Source organism: Anolis sagrei, chromosome 4 (genome assembly GCF_037176765.1).
Source record: "Anolis sagrei isolate rAnoSag1 chromosome 4, rAnoSag1.mat, whole genome shotgun sequence".
NCBI classification, from domain to species: Eukaryota; Metazoa; Chordata; class Lepidosauria; order Squamata; family Dactyloidae; genus Anolis; species Anolis sagrei.
In genome coordinates this window covers 186963461-186986353 of record NC_090024.1, presented here as the reverse complement: position 1 = coordinate 186986353, position 22893 = coordinate 186963461, and the positions used below count along the sequence as shown (strand labels likewise).

General features: G+C 39.7%; 1 protein-coding gene across 2 annotated transcripts; it reads left to right on the top strand.

Annotated features, from left to right (window-relative positions):
- The first annotated feature begins 1049 nt into the window (after positions 1–1049).
- Positions 1050–22571, top strand: FGD2 (FYVE, RhoGEF and PH domain containing 2). Of its 2 annotated transcripts, XM_060773163.2 has the most exons (16): positions 1050–1290; positions 6075–6393; positions 8001–8090; positions 9743–9891; positions 10640–10796; positions 11732–11870; positions 13028–13086; positions 13205–13351; positions 14841–14933; positions 16925–17004; positions 17089–17119; positions 17639–17731; positions 18095–18229; positions 18555–18701; positions 20248–20391; positions 21054–22571. In XM_060773163.2, exons 1-16 carry the CDS (start codon positions 1193–1195, stop codon positions 21264–21266), a joined length of 2094 nt encoding a protein of 697 aa, XP_060629146.2. In that variant the 5' UTR covers positions 1050–1192; the 3' UTR covers positions 21267–22571. The 2 variants fall into 2 exon arrangements, with proteins under 2 accessions (XP_060629146.2, XP_060629147.2); XM_060773164.2 differs by lacking the exon at positions 6075–6393.
- Positions 22572–22893: the final 322 nt, after the last annotated feature.

The following is a 22893-nucleotide window of genomic DNA, read 5'->3' as shown; positions in this document are numbered from 1 at the left end:
TGGTTCAATTGCTACCTTGATTAGCCAGTAGCCTAGAAGTTTTCAAGGTGTGGCTTCGTACTGCCTGGGGGCATCCTTTGTTGAGAGGTGATTAGCTGTCCCTGGTTGTTTCTTGTCTGGAACTCCCCTGTCTTTATTTACTTTTATGATTTTAGAGTTTTTTTTAATACTGGTAGCCAGATTTTGTTCATTTTCATGGTTTCTTCCTTTCTGTTGAAATTGTCCACATGCTTGTGAATTTCAGTGGCTTCTCTGTGTAGTCTGACAAACCTCACAACCTCTGAGGATGCCTGCTATCGATGGAGGTGAAACATCAGGAGAGAATGCTCCTGGAACATGACCATACAGCTCGAAAAACTTACAGCAACTCAGTGATTCCGGCCATGAAAGCCTTCAACAACACATTGTTCTTGTTTTGGTCTCCTCACCCCCGGCACCAACTTTTCATGAGCTTACTTCATTTGCTGCAATCAAGCTGAAAATGTGCAAGTAGTTTGCATTCAATGTATTGTCGAAGGCTTTCATGGTTGGAATCACTGGGTTGTTGTAGGTTTTTCGAGCTGTGTGGCCATGTTCTAGAAGCAGGTGAAACATCAGGAGAGAATGCTTCTAGAACATGGCCATATAGCCCGAAAAACCTACAACAACCCAGTCTGCATTCAATTAATTCATCAGGAAGAAGAGGAGATAAGGAAATTTATCTTGCCTTTTCATTAGTTTCAGGCAAAAGCAAACTGTTGTGCTCCTAGTTTATCTCTTCTTCACAAATAATCACTTTTGCCATATTGACTATACTGGGGTGTTCCATGGTCTTACATGTTCCAGTTTTCATTTGTGAAAAATGTTGGAGGGAATGATGAACCAAGACAGAACCAGCATTAAGTGAAAAGGTGCCTCCAGTGATTTTTTCCTCTCAAAAATAAAGGGCTAAAATGGTTATAAAGCTCTGAAAATTTTGCTTCTGCTAAGGGTTCTGCCTTCTCTACTTCCTCATAATGTTACCATTTATAATAAACCACAGCAGTTGCAAAGAGCAGAGAAAGCTATGCCACAGAGAAAGTAGCAATTTTTAAATGGCTCAGTGATTTGAGTATTATTAGCAAACACTTCTGTTTGTATTCATTGGAAATTGCTCATGCAACAAGATTTCTGATCACTTACAAATGTACAGTGTTTTCTGGTGGTCCCTCTTATGTATGTGACTTCAGGAACACTTGGCCTGATGGAGAAGAAACAGAGAGACCCACGAACATCTGGGGTTAACCTTGTGGGTGTATTTGAGAATTTGAGGTATGGTATGTCTGTGTGTGTGTGTTTGTGAGTCTGTTTCAGTAATATTGGGCTAGATAGACTTAGGCCCTATATACACTGCCATATACAATCCAGATTATCTGCTTTGAACTGGATTATCTGGCAGTGTAGACTCATATAATCCAGTTCAAAGCAGGTAATCTGGATTATATGACAGTGTAGATCCAGCCTAAGAATCCAACTCAAAATAAGGCAGGATCCTCTTTGTACCATACATGTATGGTGTGTCCCTTTGTACAATGGGACATACCATGACTTCTATTTATACAGTTGACAGCTATCATCTATATCATCAGACTTTCAAAGTGTGCTCCCTGGAGCCCTTAGGGCTCCGTGAAGCACAATCAGGGGCTCTGTGTTTCCCTCCTCCTTCACCCTCTCCTCTTCAGCAGCAGGGAAGAAGGCACTGGTTGGCTGGTTGCTCTCCCAAAGCACCAGAAGTGTGGCTGCCGGAAGTGCATGCTACCAGAGTGCCACTGCTGGAAGCGGGGGTGCTAAAAGTGGGGCAGCAAAGAAGGGCAGGGGCCCTGTTGGCAGTGGTGGCAGAAGAAGTGTGTGGGATGGGCCCAGTGGGGCAGAATATGCGGGCACCGGTGGGGCTCTCTGCATAGATCAGCTTGGCAGTGGTGGCAGCAGGGGTCCTGAAGAGTGTGGGCTGGGGACCTGAGGGCACAGAAGCAGTGCTGGTGGGGAAGGTGGCTTCCAGGCCCGGGGTGGGGGGGGGGGAGACCAGGGCCAAAGTGCAGACAGAATCGGGTGAACTGCTGAAAAAATGTTTTTAAAAAGTACACTGAAAACCTGATTTCACTGAAAAATGCACACCTTTGCATGGCTGCAGTCATGCAAAATAATGCTTTCCCTCCCTTCCCCCTGTGTGGACTGCTCCAGAGCACGTGTGATTTTTAAAAGCCCTAAAACAGCTGATTTGATCTGTCAAACAATGGAGCTGTGGACAAACAGATAGCTCAGTGGTTTTCAACTTGTGGTGCTGCGGGTGTTTTGGCCTACAATTCCCAGAAATCCCAGCCAGTTTACCATCTGGGGACCCACAGGTGGAGAAAAACTGAGGTAGCTCAAGGGAAACACAAGTGGAAAGCAATTAGAACTCTCTGAAACTCTTTCTTTTAAACTTTTAAACTTTATAATATTCCACAGATCTTGAATTAACAATTGAGTGAAGAGAGAGATAAGAAATCTGCTTGTGTGTGCCTCTTCAAAAGAAGGTGTGAGGATGGCAGGGGATGATATCCCAGGACTGGGATAGACCTGCTGTCAGGTCCTAGGATTTTTTTTCTTTTTGCATCTTTTAAAACGCACATTTTGGCACTCTCTGGAAGTGCCCTAGGATTTGTCTCCCTTCCTGGAGGCCTGGGATCCATTCATAGTCTCTCAATTCTGTAGTGTGAATGTACCCCAGGTCTCCAGGAAGGGAGACAAATCCTAGAGCACTTCCAGCACCTAACATGTGGAAGTTACTGCATTAAAAGGAGGGGGGGGGGGCTATGGGCCCATTCAGAAAGTCCCAAAATGTGAAACATGTCTTGGTTTTTACTGAGTCGCCTCCAGGCTGAGAAGTGTGGTATACAAATACGGTAAATAAATAAATAATACTGGAAACATCTAAACAATGCATCCAAATTAACTAAATACATCACTAGATCCAAAGCTTCCTGGGGTGAATCCCCACAGCCATTCCCACAGGTTTGTGTGTATGTGTGTGTGTGTGGGGGGGGGGGGGTGGGTTGCCCATCCCCTCCCGCCCCTGATTCCCCTCCCCCCAAATTACTTTAAAATGTCAATCGCCGCCATAACTTCTCATGTCCTCATGGCATGGGAAAATGACACACAAGGAGATGGCGGCAGGGTAGGAAGAATTTCCCCTTTCACCCCTCCAAACTCCTGTATAAGAGAAGAACAGGAAAGATCTTAATGAGTGCACTGGAACCTGGCAACCCTCCAACTAATTTGCTGGCAGAGACTGGTAGCAGATTCTTCATCCTCTTCCTCTACCTATTGCTCTTAGATGGGGTGCAAGATATTTTTTCATTGCCAGTGTTCAATTGCCACTTTGTCTGGCTTACACACATGGAACTGAATGGTGCCATTTTGTTCATCTTCAGGTAGCAAAAGGCTACTATATTAAATGTTATTTGGGTGGGAGTGATTGGTGTACCCAATACGTATTATAAGATGTTGACTATTATATTGTTATTCTTGATTAGGCTATATGTTCATGCATCTGATTTGTTTCTTTTCCACTTCCCTGTGAATAGTTTCTGAGTGGTTAGTACTCCAACATGTTATGTTTATCAGGTGGGCTGAATATATATATTGTTAAAAGTCTGGTAGGTCTAGAAAAGTCTTGTTCTGTTAAGGCAAAGATGTTGTTACATTCACTGAACTGTGGTTTATTTTGGGGAGGTGAAATTCTGCTTAGTAAGAGGAAGTAAAATCTGACTTTTGAATAGATGAGGAAGTTAGGGCATGCTAGGAAGGCTGATTCTGAAACAAAAATAAACAAAAAAGATGTTAGTAGAAACAATCAACTTGGAAACCAAATATGCATGAAATCCTTTCTATGCCCAGTTACAGCTGAGTACACACAGGGTAGCTTTTGTTTCCTGGTTACTCAGACAGATGACCTTACAGTCCATGGAAGAGAGGAAAGGCAGCTCATGTTTCTCAGCACCTCATCAGGTGGCATGCAGGTCTAATGTTCCCAAGACATATGGATGCAAGGTTTTTCTGTGTAGCCACTATGTTTATATAAAGTACAACAACAACAACAACACTACTTTATTTGTATGCCGCCCTATCTCCCTGAGGGGACTCAGAGTGGCTTCCAACATAACAACAGGCAAACATTCAATGCATATACAGACAAAAAACTAAAAATATAGCAAAACCAATAATCAACATTGTACAATAAGGTAAAATGACAGTGACATTAACTTTAAATAATTAGCATTAACACAGTTTAAAAGACTGAGGTAGAATAATATATCAGTTCCCTTACATTCCACTTAGTTTGTGCCGTAAACATTATTTGTCTTTCTCAATGTATACTTGGGAGCATATGAGTGTTTTAAGTTGAGTCTTAAAGGAAAGAAACCCTCTCTATTTCTGTTGGTGAGATTTATTGATATATATTACATTCCTACAGTAATAATCTGTAAGTGAAAGGAAGAGTCATTGAGTTCAGTGGGGTTTACTTCCGAGCAGACAGACCTAAGAGTGAATTGTTCTACATTTAGAATAACTAGGATAACAATAACTGAAAATGGAATTTTAATTTGCCTTGAAATAGTTTTTTATTATTGGTACCATTGTGGTTATTGTGCGCTTTCATGGTGACCCTATCATGAGTTATTCTGGCACTAAGGGTGTGTGACTTTCTCAAAGCCACTCAATGGGTTTCCATGACCAAGCAGGGAAGTGAAGCCTTATCTCTCTCCATGAAATGACTTGGCAAAACAATGGCCACCAGGCTGGCTTTTTATTGTATTTTTATTGTATTAATGTAATGTTTTAACTTTTATAATTTATTGTTACGATGTATTTTACTGTGTAAATTGTAGGCATCAACGTATGCCGGTTGGAAGCCTCCCTGAGTCCCCCTTCGGGGGTTGAGAAGGGCAGGGTAGAAATACTCGAAATAAATAAAATTAAAATAAAGGCTTGCATGGAAGACTTACAATTGCCACTTAATAAGCATCATCTTTAAAGGCATCTCTTTTCTTACATGGTATAAGAGGGAATGTGTTTTCTTCAATGATGCTTGTTATGACATAACAGTGGCCATCATATGAAGACAATCTGTATAAATAAAAATGTAATATTCGTTAGTGTGATTAGCATAACTCAAAAACCACTGGACGAATTGACACCAAATTTGGACACAATGCACCTATCAGGTCAAGTGACCATTACTCATAAAAACACAGAAGAGACTTTAAAAGCCAAAAACATAAATTACATTACAACACATGCGCAAAACAACATATATATACACAAACACACATATACACAAATATATACATAAACACAAAACACATATACACAGACTGGACCAAAGCAGCGCGTGGCAGGGAATGGCAAGTTTCTACATAAAAGAAAAAATTCAGTAGTTGTAGTTTGCTGAAATTACCCCTTCAGAACAACTAGAAAAGATACAGAAATCCCATCCTTTATTTTGTGTGCTCACTTTTCAGCTATAGAGTAATTTCCTTGACATTTCCTTCATGTCATTTTAAACTACAGTTCAAATTGTTATATTATAATTCTGCCTTAAACAGATTTACTTTATCCTTGGATATGTACAGTCAAGTGTAGGCATGGACAGGTGTGAAAATAACATTATTGTTAACTGCTGCCAAGTCAATTTGGACTTAGGACAACTCTATAAATGAGGCTCCATCAACACTGCCATATAAGGCAGTTTCACAACATGGTTTCACTGCACTGAACTGCATTATATGGCAGTGTAGACTCATATAATGCAGTTCAATGCAGTTAAACTGCATTATGAAACTGCACGATATAGCAGTGTAGATGGGGCCAGAGAGACCATCAAATCGCTCTATCGTATATGGCTCAGCTGAGGCCTTGCAGATTCAGGGCGGTGGCTTCCTTGACTGATACTACTTTTGCTTTTGCCTTGCATCTTGCAAAAAGACTTGCATGGCTGTACACTGTATTTTGCAGAAGTGAGCTAAATAGGGTAATTTGGAATATCTAGAATAGTATTTCCTTTTTGTGACTAGGCTTTGTCAGAGCCCTGATAAAAAACACATCCCTCCGCAGCCAACAACCCAATTGGGAGCATCAAATTGTGGGGTACCCTGCATGCTTCCACCTGAGACAGATAGAAGAGCCATGAGTGAGGTCAGCAAACCTACACTTATGCAGCCCAGCCAGGTGCTCTGTAGCACCGAACCAAAGGAAGATGTGCCACAGAGTCCCAGAGGCCTCACTGTCAAATGTCTCAACTCTTTTCGAGGCAAGATCATTTCAGACAACTGGAGGATTCAACAGGACACAGACTCTGAGTCCAGCATTGGTGATGGAAGCAGAAGAAAGCAGGTAACTGTCAGGGTATTATTGAGAAAGTTGACATAAAAAATACTTCCTACACTAAATATTTCAAACGGACAGCTTGGAAAAGTTACTCTTTTGAACATTAGTACTAAAATCCCAGGACAGCTTGAGGATTTTGAGAGTTATAGTCCAAAAAAGGAATACTTCTAAGCTGGGCTTAAACTGTGCTTGGTGAACCTTTATGTTATGTGAACTCCATTCAGACTGGAACCACTGAAAATACCTGTTCTTGGTGCTGGTTGCTGTTTTTTTTTTTTTTTTTTTACAGTCCAAGGATGTCAAAGTGTTATTGATTAAGATCTGATTGTCAATTAGGCTAATAAAGTCTTAGAAAAAGATCTACAATTTTGATTGACAACACAGCATAAGTTTTGTTGGACACCTTGCTTAAATATGAGTTATGAACATGCTTTGATTTATGGGGAAAAAAAGTGTTATTAAGTAATTCAACAATCAATTGGGGAATTGTGAAAACTGATCTATTATACAGTGGAGGATGCAGTCCTACTACCAATACAGAAGTGGTAAGAACTTGTATCACTGTTTTATATTACATTGACTTACTCAATCAGGTCATATCATTCTGGCTTCCTAACACATTGTCATTGCTGTCCCTTTAGGTATGAATATACAGATTTGTGCTTTACTCTGCAGTCTTATGCATCATCTATCTAGCTATCTACATCTATATGCGTATTTAATCTATTTATCCATGGGAAGCTGGTCTTATGTGTGTTTCAGAAGCTACAGCTAATGCAGAATAAAATTGAGGTGACATGTCTGTGACACCATAGGCAAAACAAATGCACTGGCTATCACTTTGGTACCTACCTGATCAGGTTTAATCTATTCATCTTTATATTAATATATAAGGCCATAAACAGCTGAAATCTGAGATTTTCCAGATGCAGTAGTCATAATCATTACAGTATCTTCTGGTTGTGCCATATGTTGATTGTAGATATTCAGCTAGAATGATCTTTTATGTAGTGGCACCAACTCTCTCCAGTAGTTTCTCACACAAAATAAAGAAATGCCAGTTCTGTTGTAATTTAGATTTACATTATATTTCAACCAACATGTAATGATTTATGATGACTGCCATTTTGATTTTTAGCTGATGGCCTATTGTTGATATATCATATTTTGGTTATGTTGTATGTTTTGCATTTATATACTTTAGAGTTACCCAGTAAATTATTAAATATATATATGAATCTTGTCCCTATTTCACTTCTCAGTTTTAGTGTACTTCTAATTGTGGTTAAATAGTTATACATTGCCTGGGTGTGCACAGGATGACAAGGTAAAATATTTTAAAAATCATTTAAAAAGAAAGGACATACACGTTACAGACCGAATGTACTAAATTAATTTTAATTACTAACACAGACCTGTTAATCTGAGATTCACCCATTGTATTTGAACTAAATCATACTTAGAGTAGACCCACTAAAGTCAATGAGATTTAAGGTGGTCACGACCATCTTAAGGTCATTGATTTCACCGGTTTGTTTTATGTACAACAGTCAGTTGGGTTCCTATCCACTGTCAATGCATTCACATGATGATCACCATTTCTATTAATGCAGAGAACAGAAGAACCAGAAGAGAAAAAAATTGCTTTGGAGCTTCTGGACACTGAGCGAGCGTATGTCAACCGCCTTCATCTTCTGGACCAGGTTGTTTGGCAGAATAACTTGCATTTTCTGGTTTTGGCCCTCCACATTTGATAGTTTAACTTTTGTGGATTTCATTATTTGTTGATCTGATTAATATGTTCTCTGTAGGTATCTCTAGGACCTCCAGTGTGACTCTATAGTCAACCTAAGAAGTTTTTCATAGAGTTGTGCTGGAGGACCTAAGATCACACTGGAGGATGCAGACATTCCTAGAGGAGCATTTTGTCAGCTTAAAACAGAGTGTTTCTATGTCTGTGGAGATCTTGTGACCCTGACTACCATGGACAGTAAATGGTGATTATGATAATAATATTTGTGCCTTCGATTCTGAAAGTATTCTTTCTATGATAAACCTACAACTCTCACTCACCCTGGATCATCTCTTTGAAGTCTTCCTACCCTTTAAATACAGCCTGCTACTTTGGAACACATATGACCCAAGGAGCTATATAAAAAAAGACAGGGATAGTGGATAATTTCCACCCAAATTTGTAATTGAAACTTATTAGATTTGGGTAAGGGGGGGGGGGGGTTCAGTGTGAACTGTAGCCCTGTTTGCTTCCTCCTCTTCCTGAGCTGTTTAGCTGTTATAGGAATTAGTGTACTTCAAGCATTAAACTCTGAGATGTAGTTTTCCAATTCTCTCTCTGCTCCTTTTTTCCCTTTGGATGCATATCTGCATACAGGAACTATCTTGTTTTTAGCAATCTTATGTACTGTATATTCTGACGTATAAGACTACTTTTTAACCCAATAAAATCTTCTCAAAAGTCAGGGGTCTTATACGCGGGAATCGTCTTATACGCAGGAGTAGTCTTATACACGGGAGTCGCCTTATATGCTGGAGTAGCCTTATGCATGAGAGTCGTCTTATATGCGGGAGTAGTCTTATATGCCAGGAGTCGTCTTATAGAGTGGGTGCTGAAACTTCCAATCCAGATTGGAGAATCTGTGGTTGCTGCATATTGTGGAGGGAGCTCAAAAATGGCAGTGGCCGCATCCCTGCCATATGCAGTGACTGTATGAAAGTATTAAGGGTGATGCTGTACAAGTACGGAAGAAGAAAATCCATTCATCAGGATTCATGGACTTAATGCAGTCCCAATGGTAAGTTGAAGGGGTGCCTCACCTGGAAGGCTTAAGGGAAGGGTGGAGCAAGCTGCAGGCGCCTGCGGTATGGAAAAAAGAGATAGAGTGGCTCTGGACCCAGAAAAACACACCTCTTTTACCTGTCTTGCCCGCCCTTGTATCCTATTACTGTACCTCCTCCTCTGCCTCTCAGATCTCGCTCCTGAAGACTGCAGTGAAGCGGTGCAGGTGCGCATGTGTGAGATCTGAGAGGCAGAGAAGGAGGTACAGTAATAGGGAAATTACCATATTGAAATCAAATCTGATGCTTTTAAAAATTTTATTTGGTATGTGTTGGAAGTGGGGTAGTCTTATATGGTGAGTATATACCAAACTCTATATTTTAACTGGAAAAGTTGGGGGTCGTCTTATACGCCCAGTCATCTTATATGCTGGAATATACGGGTAAGTCTTTCTAGGAGTCTTTTTGGCTGGCAAATGAATCCCAAATACTTTGAATGATAAATAAATAAATAAATGAATACATTTACATTTCTTTACTGGCTGTAAATGTTCTCTTGCAGGTGTTTTTAGCAGAGCTGCTGAAGGAAGCCAGAAATACAAAAGCATTCCCAGAAGAGGTGGTAAAAATGATATTCTCTAATATCTCATCCATTTACAACTTCCACGCCAAGTTTTTCCTGCCAGAGCTACAGAAACGTATAGAGAATTGGTGAGTTATGGAAGCCAGGCTTTTTACCGCTCTGTTCACGGCATTTGTGGGCAGGGAAATGAGAGGTTTTGAAATAAAAGTCCATTGTAGGCATTGAAGTTTAAATCTGGGAACAAAATACAAAACAAGAGATCTCAACCTGAGTTTGTTTGTTATGTTTTAGTTTGCTACAAACTCTGATATAATGCAGAGAAGCAGATTAAAAAAATAAACAAACTGGCTTGTTCTTAATTTTCCTGCCTAAGTCTTTTTGCTGTCTGAGGAAAAAAGAGCAGATGGTATTCCCCAGTATGTAATGCTATTTTCAGAAGTTAACTGAATTTATTTTAACACTGGTGATGATAGAGTTTTTCTTGAGGAAAACAAAGCAGGCGACACAAGTCAGGTAATTTGTCCCACAGAATCTTGTTCTCCAAATCTTTCCATCCATGGCTTGTAGTAGAACTGAAACCCAATTTAAGGACATTTCGCTATTGTATAAGAAGGCTGAAAATGTCAAGAAGCCAACTGTGGAAATGTTTGCACTTACTATATTCTTCAAATATGAGCGATGGGTTACCAGAAGCTGAGCTGCATCCAAAAAAGATGCTTAAAGATGCCAAAAAACAATCCTAATGATGGTTGGTCATTGCTAAAGATAGTGAAAGAGACAGATTAGACAACTTCCCCAATTCTTTACCCACTCTAGTTCAGCAGTCCTCATCAGAGGTGCCAGTGGCATACCTGTTATTTGGCATTATGATTACAGGGATACAAATCCCAGGATTGGGGACATCATCCTGAAAGTTGCTCCTTTTCTGAAGATGTATAGTGAATATGTGAAGAACTTTGACAAGGCAGTGGAGCTGATCACCACATGGTCTGAAAAGTCCTTGCCGTTCCAGGAACTCATCTCACACATTCAGGTAACATGACCAGGAACCTTTTTACTAAGCTTGGCCTCCTTCAGGGATCCCATCCAGGACCCTGAGTCTATGTGTATATATGCAACACAGGGATTTTGGTGACATAGGCAAAAAAAGGACACCCTATTCCTTATTCTGCTTTCTACTTTCTTCACCAGTTTTGTTTGGCCTTAGGGTTGATGTCCTCTATTTCTGTCTTAAACCAATTGTTTTTGCTATCTGATCCTACTGTTCTTTATATGCCTCTTGGTGGGTTCTTACCACCTGGTCTTGCGAGATTGCTTCTGCCTACCTTGCATGCCTCACCAACCGACGCTGATTCTTCTTTTCTGCTCCAGAATCTGATGCTGAAAGCCATCTTTGGAATAACTTGTATATCTCTATTTGTTATATCACCAATACTTGGTTTAGAATCATGTTGGGTTGCTAAGTGCTGAAACTAGCCACCATATTGTAGGAGCATAATTTAAAGATATAAATTATTGAATAGTTATCCTTGTATACAAGAATGTACAATTACAGTAATTTTAAACAAATTTTTATTTACAGCATTGATATATACAAATGCCCTGAAGTTTTGTGGAGAAAAACATGTCTTTTGCACAAAACCCCATTTTCTAAGCAGACAACCCATCTCCTTTGTAGGAAGGAGTCTGCAGAAAATCCATTTCTTAGAAGAATTTTAACACTTCAAGACATTCAAATACTAGGAGAAAACTACAAAAAAAAAAAAAAAAACCCCATCATCTTGCTTGTCTGATATTCTTCCTGATAGGACTTTCTAATTATAGGGAAATCTGTTTTTAAAGTCAGGAAGAAATAATTGCCCATATTCTTCCCTTCTGTAGTGTAGTTGTAGGTCTCTGCTTACATACATAAAGTGTTCATTGCCATGGTTTTTTTGTTTTATTTCTGATTTGCATGGCCCTAACCAGAAAGAGGAGATCTGTGCGAACTTAACCTTACAGCACCACATGCTGGAACCTATACAGAGAATCCCCAGATACGAACTCCTTCTGAAGGATTATATTCGAAAGCTGCCTCTGGAATCACCGGACCAAGAGGATGCACAGAGTAAGAAGCTTAAATGTTTTGGGATGGGCATAAAAAAGGATAAATTCTCAAGCTAAAGGGGCCCACACAGGGCTGACTGAAGTGCTTTAAGGCTAGCTAAAAGTGCATTTCAATGCTGTTGGACTAAAATTCTCCTTCCATGCTTGGACATTCAACCTCCTTTTTGATTTGTTTAATTGCTATAGTCTCCCTGCAAAATGTTGGCAGTAGAGTGACAAGTCTCTGTTGTAGGGTTTAGAGATCTGACAGCTTGTGTGGAAGATAAAACAGGAAGAAATAGGAACTTTTTCCAGTAGAAAAATTGAAAATTAGGAGACAAACCTATAATTAAATATTTTATTTTGAAATGAATGAAATAATTTCAATGTAATGTTTTACCAAAAGTTCATGAATTGCACAGTATGAAGATCTGTTTTTAAGACAGTTTACACAGAATAATAACACCTATATACCAGATGTATGAAAGACTCTAAGAGCAGTCATGGTGTGGTAGTTTGGACTAGGATACTGAGAGGCCAGAGTTTGACTCTTGCTCAGCCATGGAAACCCACTGGGTGACTTGGATAAATGACATTCTCTCAGCCTCAGAGGCTCTGAACTAATCTTATCTAGAAAAATTCACAAGGGTCACCATAATTCGGAAACAATCTGAAGCGTATAGCGACAGCACAGAACACTCCAAGATGCATTTTTGCTCCTATTCCACTGGAGAGGAGTATACTGGGGAGTTCTTCAATGCTGATGATAATGCATTTTGAAGAGTTCTGTTTTTTTCAATGTTCAGTTAAACAGAGCTTTATTGCATGGGATAAATAAATTGCAAATAGAGCAGGATATTAGCACCCTTGTCTCTATTCTATTGTTCTTCCTTGGGAGACTGTTTGGAAATGTGTTTGTTTAATTAACACAACAAATCAATTAATGACCTCCTTTCTTGCTACTGTTTTGCTAGGATTTCCAGTGGAAAAGTTCAGTTCTGCTTTAATGCCAATTTTGGGTGGTTGGTAGGGATACTATAGTGCAGCTTAGGCATCCGTTGCATAAGGCCCTTAACATTGTACAAGACTTTTCCTTTACAAACCAGATGTTTTATTGGAATTGTAACACAATTTGTGGCTACTGGCTGTGTTAAAGAGCATTCTCTGGTTTTTTTCTAGAAGCTCTGGAGTTGATTTTCACAGCAGCCAAACACTCTAATGCTGCCATTGCAGAAATGGTGAGTGCATCTTATCCCTTCTAAGTGCCTGATCCTTTTCATTCAATTTCAGTGAGAGAGTTTTGTAGCTGAGCTGTTATTTTCCTCCTTGTATACCTTTATTTTGGTGCTTTTGCAGGAACGACTTCAGAACCTTTGGGAGGTGTATCACAGGCTGGGGCTGGAAGATGACATCGTTGACCCTTCAAATGAGCTGATTAAAGAGGGACCCATTCAGAAAATCTCTTTCCGGCACAACACCACAACAGAGAAATACCTGTTCTTGGTGAGAGTTTTTTGGGTTAGTCTACAGTCTGTGAATTGTAGGAGTGGCTGATTTCTATAGCAGTGAGAATCGGGAAGGTTTTGGCTTTTAGCCTGAGTAGTTTAAATAAGTCGAGTTGATTTATTTACATTAATAGTTAGTGTATGAGAAAAAGGGTGAGAGAAACCCAGTGAAAGAATAAGCTTGTAACTGAAGTAATCTATTAAGGGAAAAAAACACAGTTTAAAGAGAAATAAGTTTGAAACCTGTTTAGTGGAAGGAAGAGTCCTTTCCAGAGTTGTTTAAGGAACGTTATAAATGTAACCTGTGAAAATATGTGCCTCTAAGAGTAAGAAACATTGAAACCATCACACTCCTTCTACATTTCAATAAACTTGTTACTGTTTTTCCTAAAACCCTGTCTTTGTTACAATTCCTTTCCAGGTTAAGTCACGCTACACATTAAAGAAAGACCAAGTCAATATCACTAGCTATTAGCTACACTATCAAATTAAAAGACCCTTACAAAGTGGTGGCCCCTTTGCAAACTCCTCACAAATTGGTGGCCATCATCACACCTTGCTATTATGGCCATCTAGCAGATCCAATGAAGCCGGATTGGCCGAAAGAAAATGGCTAAAACAGATCTGTGAACAAGCCTAGTACTCTCCTTTTTAAAAACCAGGAAAATTTTTAGATGGGTTTCTTGCTTCCAAACCATGTGCCTCACAACTCTTTGTCACCCTCAACTAAAAACAATGCAAAAGAGTTATTCTAACATGCCGTGGGAAGGGTTGCAGACACTTGGGAAAAAATGGCCCTTAAGCCTGTACAACTGTCTACTCCTGCTCTACCTATGTTCTTAATGTTGCAATACAGAGAGATGTACTGGCTGGGTTGAACTGTTGATGGTAACACTATGTTCTTTCTAGGGATATGGAGATCGAAGGTAATCTGTATATCAGATTGTCAAGCTTACTTGTCCACTTTGCCATCTCCAAGATGCTCTTTCTGGAGCTTATTTTTCATGCTAGCAGACTAGTGAGAGAAAATTATAGACAAAACAATGCACATTTTTTCCCCAACAAAGTGTGTTAGGAAAAAAAAATAAACATCTTTGTTTATCCCAAAATGTTCCTCTTTTCTTTTATTTGCATCTATTTCCTCATCATCCACTTCTTTTAAAAAGTTTCCCATATATGTATATAAATGTTGAGGACAGTGATTCCCTTTCTCCCAGCCACATATTTTGTTGATAAAACAAAGTCTGGCGTGATGAGGATGTTGCCCCTTGAGAATTGGGAATGTCTGGGACCAGCAGATTTTGCACCATCTCTATTTCTTTTCTGTTCTTGCTTCAGAGTGGTTCAGATATTTATGTCTCAAGAGGAAGATGTTCACTAGAGCAGGCAGCTATATTATGGGCTGGTTAGTTTTGATGTTGCTGCTTTCTTTTCACCCTCCAACTATGTTGATGATATGTTGTTTTTGTTGTTTTGCTTCCTTCAAGTTTAATAACCTGCTGCTTTACTGTGTGCCCAAAGTCATTCAAGTGGGTGCGGAGTTTCAGGTGCGAAGCCGGATTGATGTGGAGGGAATGAAGGTCAGAACATTTTATTGTTATCTTCACTGGCAGTTCAGTTCTGTATATCTAATCAGAAGTAAGACTCTGCATTTAGTGCAGATTCCTCCTCGTGCCAAAGTACATAGGATTGCAATTGGAAAGAACTATCCCAAGAAGACATCTATGATAGAGAGGCACCTAAACTCCTCTGGCTCATATCGGAAAGGCAGAAGGCAGGAAGGTAGTGGTTGTAGAGAAAATATATACAGGCATCTTTGCTTATCCATGGCCTTTTTCAGTGTTTTTGCTGTTTTGATAAATAAAAATTATATCTACATCCTGCTCTTTCTACCCTAGTGGATCCCAACCCGTGGGCTGTGGTGGGCCGTGAGACCCAAAATAAGATCGTTGGCTCTAGATTATTAAATATGCTGATGTGGGCTATCCAATGCCATTTTCTCAATCAGCACCCCAAATAACCAAACCGAATCTAAAGTTGACCAAAAATTGATTTAGAAAGTTTTAAGAAAAATCTCAAAACCTGGCTCTTCCGTTGCGCTTTTGGTGATTAACCATACAATCTGATATTGCTGCTACCCCTCAACGTTTGCCCTTAGAGTATACCTCCTCCTCCCCTGTACGAAGACCCTTTTTGACCTCACTTCCAAAGAGTTTCTCCTTCACTAATAATGTGCTCCATCCCTATCTCACTCCGTGTTTTTAGTTTTTAGCTTTAGTATTTTATCCTGTACATGTGGCCCGCTCACTGTCACTGTCACATTTACTGTGTTATGATTGTTTTTAATTTTATATTGTCTGCTGTAATTTTTTATGTTTCATGTAATTTATCATGTTATTGTGTGTTTTTTGATTTCATTTATTGTATTGTGTTGTTGGGCTTGGACTCATGTAAGCCGCCCTGAGTCCCATCGGGGAGATGATAATAATAATAATAATAATAATAATAATAATAATAATAATAATAATTTGTAACCCTTTTTGTACTAATGTTGGAGAGTGGTCCCTGGTCATAGTGGTCCCTGGACAAAAAAAGGTTGGGAACCACTGTTCTACCCTGTCTGCTCATTTGACCCCTGCTTATTTTTCTTTCTCTCTCAAAACACAGTTCTCTCAGTGTGTGTGTCTGTATATTTTGCATTTGCAAGCTAAAAAATACTGGGTTCTGCTTTTTGGCCATTTTCACAGTTAGTGGCCTGGTCTTTAACTCCTTGAATATGAGAGGAAATGCCTGTACACTTCCTCCATGTATAACATATTCTGTCCATGAACATATTCTGGGGATCTGTTTAAAGAAACAGTAGGTTCTGTCCTCATGTTGGCAAGAACTCTGAAGGTTTCTGTACCTATAAGGAAAAGGCTTAGAGAAGGGGAGATCCATGTCATTCTATGGTGAAATCTTTTTTAAAAACCCAAAATTCTTCATGTATATCTGCTCAAATGTTTTCTGCATCCTTTCTTCCAGTGTTCATTTGTTTGTTCATTCTTATTTTTACTCAGTGATAGCACATTTACTCCCCTTTTAACAGCATAACCAAATACAAATAAAACATTACTTCAAATAAATAAAATTACAATACAAGAGTGGCAAAAGAAACAAGAATAGTAACCTTTCTCCAGCAGCATTATAATATAAAACTAGAGTATCAAAACCAGAAGAAATATCATTTCCAAAATGTTCTCAATGTTTTTGTTATCGTTTAAACTTTAAAAACTGTCCCAGAGAAGAAGGCAGGCTAGCAGTGATGGTGAAGGTTATGAGCTTCTTGACTGTCTGAAAGACCAGTTCATCTTTGCACTGTACAGTCTTTGAGACTCCTAATAGGAAGAAACAATTTCAGTTAAGTTCACTCCTAGGGAGAAGACTGCATCTCAGTCCAAAGCACAATGACTTGCATTTCTGCAATGGGCTCACAAAGTCAAATGACATCTTTCGAATATGATATCTGTGGGGCATCTAAGATTTGTTCTCTACCATGAATGCTAATGCTTTTCCTTCTGTGAACTTTTAGGTTCGAGAACTAAATGATGTGGAGTTTCCTCATGCTTTCCTTGTGTCTGGAAAACAGCGAACTCTAGAATTACAAGCCAGGTAACTGAACAGTATTTTTTAAAAATTCTAGCCAAGAAACATAGAAGTAACATTCTCCAACAGGTGGTTTTACTTCTGTTGCAGATCCCAGGATGAGATGGATGCCTGGATAAAGGTAACTTTTGCTATAATCTTTTGAAGACTGGATGGAGCCCTGCTGAACAAAAGCATCCTCAATGGTTTCGTTAGTTCTCTTTCAAAATATTCTGTAGACCACATAGGTATCTGCACTAGTCTAAACCTTGTATCTTGTTAAAAGCAACAAGAAAATGTCTAGACATAGCTTAAAGCAGAATTCCTCATTCTTTGGTGCTCCAGATATTCCAGGCTTTAGCTACCAAGCTCCCTGGTCTTTGGCCAAACAAGCTGTGGTTCCTGGGAGGTGAAGTCTAAAACTTCTTGAAGACCTATGGCTGTGAACTGCTCACTTAAAGATTATTTGGCACAAACTTCAGTGGAGCTGCAAATCATTTCATCAGATGCTTCTGGAATAACTTCCTGGTGGACTACTCCTTTTACACTTAAAATCCTTTCTTGCCCTATAGGCTTTGTATGTGATTGAGGACGATGTGGCTTTCACTCATAACTTGAATCTAAGCTTCTTTTCCATTTCACTCCTCCCCTCCATTTCTAGGCATTTCAGTCTGCCATTGACAAGAAGGAGAAAAGGAATGAGTCCTTCAAGGCAGCCATCCAAAGGCCAGAAGCAGAGACTCAAGACTTGAATGTAATCCTCCTGACACCCTGCAGCAGTTCTCTTACCTGTGCCTAACTTCACCCTTGAAGCTCTTTTTATTTGTTTTCTAATTGAATGCCGTGTATAGTTCTTTCAGAACTTATAACTTAACAGACTGACAGATCATGCTGAGAACTAAAAATACTGTGATGACATGATGTTAAAGAAATGGGGGTGGGATCTGCAGAAAAATAAGGGCTTCTAGGTTTGTGCCAAGAGGCTGGACAGTACAGGTCAGAAGCTGGAGAGAGGCTTCAAAATTACATTTGTTATGAAATATTCAATGTTTAACTCCAGGAATTGCCAGAGAGTCCACGACAAAGTTAGTTTGATTCGGGTTCTCTTCTCTCCCAGAAATACCAGCCTGAGGAACTGGGCAATAGGGCTCCTCAGTGGGTAAGAGACAAGCTGGTAACCATGTGCATGCGTTGCAAGGACCCGTTCAATGCTATCACACGCAGAAGGCATCACTGCCGGGCCTGTGGCTATGTGAGTAATTCTTTTGGATAAGATGGTAATGGAAGTTGCATAGAGAGTTACAGTGATCTGAAAAGTTACTTCTGAGAATTGGTCACAATGATGATCCATATATACTTGGGCAGTGGAGATATTGGCCCAACTCTTCCAGTGTCCCTCCAGCTTTGCTAAAGGCGATATATGGCTTCCATAGCCTCTTGAGCTCTCCCAAGTGCAGAGCTCCAAACACCTAATCTTTGCCAGTAATGACCTATGGTCTTATTAACAGCATATGGGAGCAGGGGATGTGTTTTTATCTTCTCTTGGAGCTATCCTTTGGTTCCCTACTTGGAGGCAGGTGGTGTGTGGCCGCTGTTCCAATTACAAGATTGAGTTGCAGTATGACAAGAATGGACCCAAACGTGTCTGTGTGGAATGCTACACCTTTCTGACGGGACATTTGCTGCATGATAAGCCATGTGGGAAGCACAAAGGGATTTTGGAGGTGAGAGAAAAAGCCAAGCCATAATGTTTTTTCCTTCTTCTCAGTCAGGAAATTGCCCTAGTCTTCCCCCTGCCCCCCCCCCCCCAATGTTTATGCTTTAGTCATAACATGACCCTTGTGGGTCTGCTCTGGGATTTCCTTATTGCTGCTTCTTTACTCTAATACTAAGAGCTGTTTATCTGGCAGTCAAGTTCAACAGACAACAAATGTTATTCTGTGAATAGCAAAGTATGATGGAGATATATAAAAAGTATGAAATACATTAGAGAATCATAAGAAACAATGGAACTCTGGAACGTACCTGGTGTTTTTTTTAATAAGCACCTACAATTTGAATGTGCAATTTAAATGTGCACCTACAATTTGAATGTTCTTGCAAGAAATGTTTATGGAGCATGGTTGGTGGATGATTGCTTGACTTGAGCTCTGGAAAGGAGAAAGGGCTCTGTTCATGGTACTGAAGATTAAGGCCGGCAGCCCATATGTAGTCTCAACTAGAATATTGTAGATCTGTTAAATCAATGGAAATTGGGTGTACTTATTTACATTTGACTGAGTCAGAAGGCCTACCTCGATTGGAACTAACAATCATCATACCACTCTGACCTCACTTGATTTCCTTGAATCTCTAAAGCTAAGTAAGGTCAGAGCTCGATAGGAGATAGACTCAGAATTGTAGAGTTGGAAGAGACCTTGTGAGCCATCCAGTCCAACCCCCTGCCAAGAAGCAGGAAAATCACATTCAAAGCACCCCCAACAGATGGCCATCCAGCTTCTGTTCAAAAGCCTCCAAAGAAGGAGCCTCTATCACACTCCGGGGCAGAGAGTTCCACTGCTCTCACAGTCAGGAAGTTCTTCCTAATGTTCAGGTGGAATCTCCTTTCTTATAGTTTGAAACCATTGCTCCATGTCCTAGTCTCCAGGGCAGCAGAAAACAAGTTTTCTTCCTCCTCCCTATGACTTCATCTCATGTATTTACACATGACCATCATGTCTCATCTTAGTCTTCTCTTCTGCAGGCTAAACATGCCCAGCTCTTTAAGCTGCTCCTCATAGGGCTTGTTCTCCAGACCCTTGATCATTTTAGTCATCCTCCTCTGGACATATTCCAGCTTGTCAATATCTCTCTTCAGTTGTGGTGCCCAGAATTGGACACGGTATTCCAGATGTGGTCTAATGAAGGCAGAATAGGTAGCCAGGCAAGGCTAGGAAAGAATTCTGTCTGAAGCCCTGGACAGCCACTGCCAGTTATGGTTGGATGAATAATTTTACTTAACAAAGGGCAGGTTCTTGTGTAACAATTAGATCTAATCATAGGAGAACAATAATCAACCTATCTTAAACCTCATGGAATTACAATGTCACTCTACAGTTGCATCACAGAAAAACCTCCTCAAGCTAGAGAGGGACTATGACTTTTATGCTGCTCCTGTCTGTTTGGCTGGATGCTATAGGACTAGATACAGATTTATATAAGTCATATTGAGGAAGTTGCTAAGCTAAGGAGCATTAACAGAACAATTTGGTTGTTTTGTTTCATTGGCAGAAAGGATCTGCAGAAATATCAGGACAGAGTCTGATGTGCAGTTTCCTTCAGCTTCTGGACAAGAATGGAAAAGGGAGCAAGAAGGGCTGGTTTGTGATCGCACGAGATGACCCTCTTGTGTTGTATATTTATGCTGCACCTCAGGTATGTTTTAGCTTAATTTGATTTTAAAACTTTTTAGAATGGATTCTCAAAATACTTAGATCAGGAAAGAAGAAGGTCCAGGGATTCTGGGACCAAATGCCAAAATAAATCTGACATGGCCAAACAGTTGACACTAGTTCCTAAAAACCCTTTTTGTGATGGAAGGAGTCTTTGGGGAAAACAAGGTGCAGCAGGGATCTGCTCCTTGCTTTGAAGGAGAATAATAATTCTTGCATTAAAATTCTATATACACACCAAAATCCCACTCACACATCCCTAAAATCCACTCTGTCATTACAGGGAGTCTGGGAGGAACCACTGAATTATGGCATTTTATTCAATTTTAATGGCTATGGCAACATTCCTTCTTCCTCTTGGGATCAGATGTTCTGTGAGGGGCCTTCAGAATTCTCAGAGAATTCTTTTGGGCCTCACAAACCTACAAACCCTAGGATCCACCGGATGCAGTCATGGCAATTAAATCGAAACATACTGTTATAACTGTAAAAATAACTAAAAATTTGAAAAGAGAGTTAAGTTAGACCTGGTTGGCAACACTATTTCTAAACATGGGTTTGAGTTTTATGAAGCCAGTTGTGAGGCACCAATGGAGAGGAATCCTGTGTCTGAATCTCTTATACTCCTTCCCTCCAACCTTTCAGGATGTCAAAGCGCACACCTCCATCCCCCTTCTGGGCTACCAAGTCAAAGAGTTGCCTCCAAGTGATGCCCGTCACATGTTCCAGTTGGTGCAGTCCAAACAGGTGTATACATTGGCTGCAGAGACAGAGGACTTGAAACAGCGGTGGATGAAAGCCATAGCGCACTCTGCCTGCGGCGAAGAAGAGGAAGACTCATTTGATGAAATGGAATAATCAGAGCCTTGTTGTGAAATAAATGCCTACTGTGAATCACTGAAGCACATGTGTACAAGTAAAACATTGTTGGATTTTTTCCTGTAATAATATTTTCCAGTTACAGGTTGAGCATTCCTTATGTAGAATTCTAAAACCCAAAATATTCCAAAATCTGAAATTGTCCATATGAGTGACTGAGATAATGAAACCTTGGCTATCTTTGTTTCATGCACAAAAATTATTTTACATAATGGCATACAATTAACTTCAGTCTATGTGTAGAAGATATATATGAAACAAAAATGAATCCTGCATTTAGACTTGAGTCCCATCTCCAGGATATCACATTATGTATGTATCGTATATGCAAATACAAGTATTCCAAAGTATTTCTGGTCTCAAGCATTTTGGAAAAAGGATACTCAATCTGTATAACTGTTCAGTCATTTTTGCATGTCATAGTGTATTTGCCCTAGTGCCGAGTTCTCTAGTTTGCTTTTGAGCTTATCATGTGGAAGTTGGATCAAATGCATTAATCAAATCATGGTGCTTTGTTGTTGAGACCTATATTTGCTGATATACTTGTTTACCCATTCACATATACACTCAGACATATCCTGTATAATAATACCAACAGCACTTCCTGTATGTACAAAGATTCCCACTATTTTGATTAGTAAAATCAACCTCTTGTGCTGCAGAATCCAGATGCTCTTTTCATGAAAGGAGTAAGTGGTACCTACAATGATCCTGGGAAAATTCCCATTACTTTGTGGGTTTGCTAGTGGAATTCAGTGAGGAAAAGTTATGGCAATTGGCAAGCATATGCCCAACATTATTATAATGTTGGTGAGGGATTTATTTGCTCATCCAACATAGGGCCAAGCTATCTGATGAGCCAAGAGAGATATCTGTATATACCAGTTCCTGTGATGACCACCAGTTTAGATGGCTTTTTAAAAGGTTCCAACACATTCATGGAAGTTAGATTTACCATATGCTATGAGAACTATATGGAGCCAAAACAGAAAAGCAGCAGAAGAGGGCTATCAGTGTCAAGCGCTCAACAACAAAACCCACAAAAGAGTGATAACTTTGTGGGCCAACCAAATGCACAAAATATATCCAGCAAGCTTTTGAAGCTCCACTGACTTCTTTGTTAAACAAAATATTTTTTTAAAAAAATACAAAAGAAGAAAAGAGCCAATATCAGAGCCATAGAGCTACATTGTCAGATGTTGTTTCTATTGTTGCCTTGGCCCTGAGATAAAGGACAGTAAAATTTAAACTTCTTTCACAGCAATAAAATAACTTTGCTTGGGATCCATGTTATCTTTGTCCTTTGTGAAGCCATAGTTCTCTTTCTTAGGCCGAATTTTCACTGCCATAAAATATTCAGATTATCTGCTTTGAACAGGAATATATGGCAGTGCAGACTAATATAATCTAGTTCAAAGCAGATAGTATGGATTTTGTATGGCACTGTAGATAGCGCTTTAGATATCTCTGAATTTCTCTAGAAACCCAATCCTGTTTGTGAGTTTTCAACTGATTTGGGTAGGCCTGTTGGAAGAGATAGGTCTTTATAAGGTATTTAAATTCCGACAGCTCATTTAGCTGTCGAAGTTCTTCTGGCAGGCCATTC

Excerpts from the sequence above, each read along its gene's own strand:
- FGD2 (XM_060773163.2), top strand. The coding sequence starts at position 1,193 with ATGTATGTGACTTCAGGAACACTTGGCCTGATGGAGAAGAAACAGAGA. Across the intron at positions 17,005-17,088 it reads ACTCTAGAATTACAAGCCAG|ATCCCAGGATGAGATGGATG; the intron begins GTAACTGAACAG and ends CTTCTGTTGCAG. Across the intron at positions 20,392-21,053 it reads ATATTTATGCTGCACCTCAG|GATGTCAAAGCGCACACCTC; the intron begins GTATGTTTTAGC and ends CCAACCTTTCAG.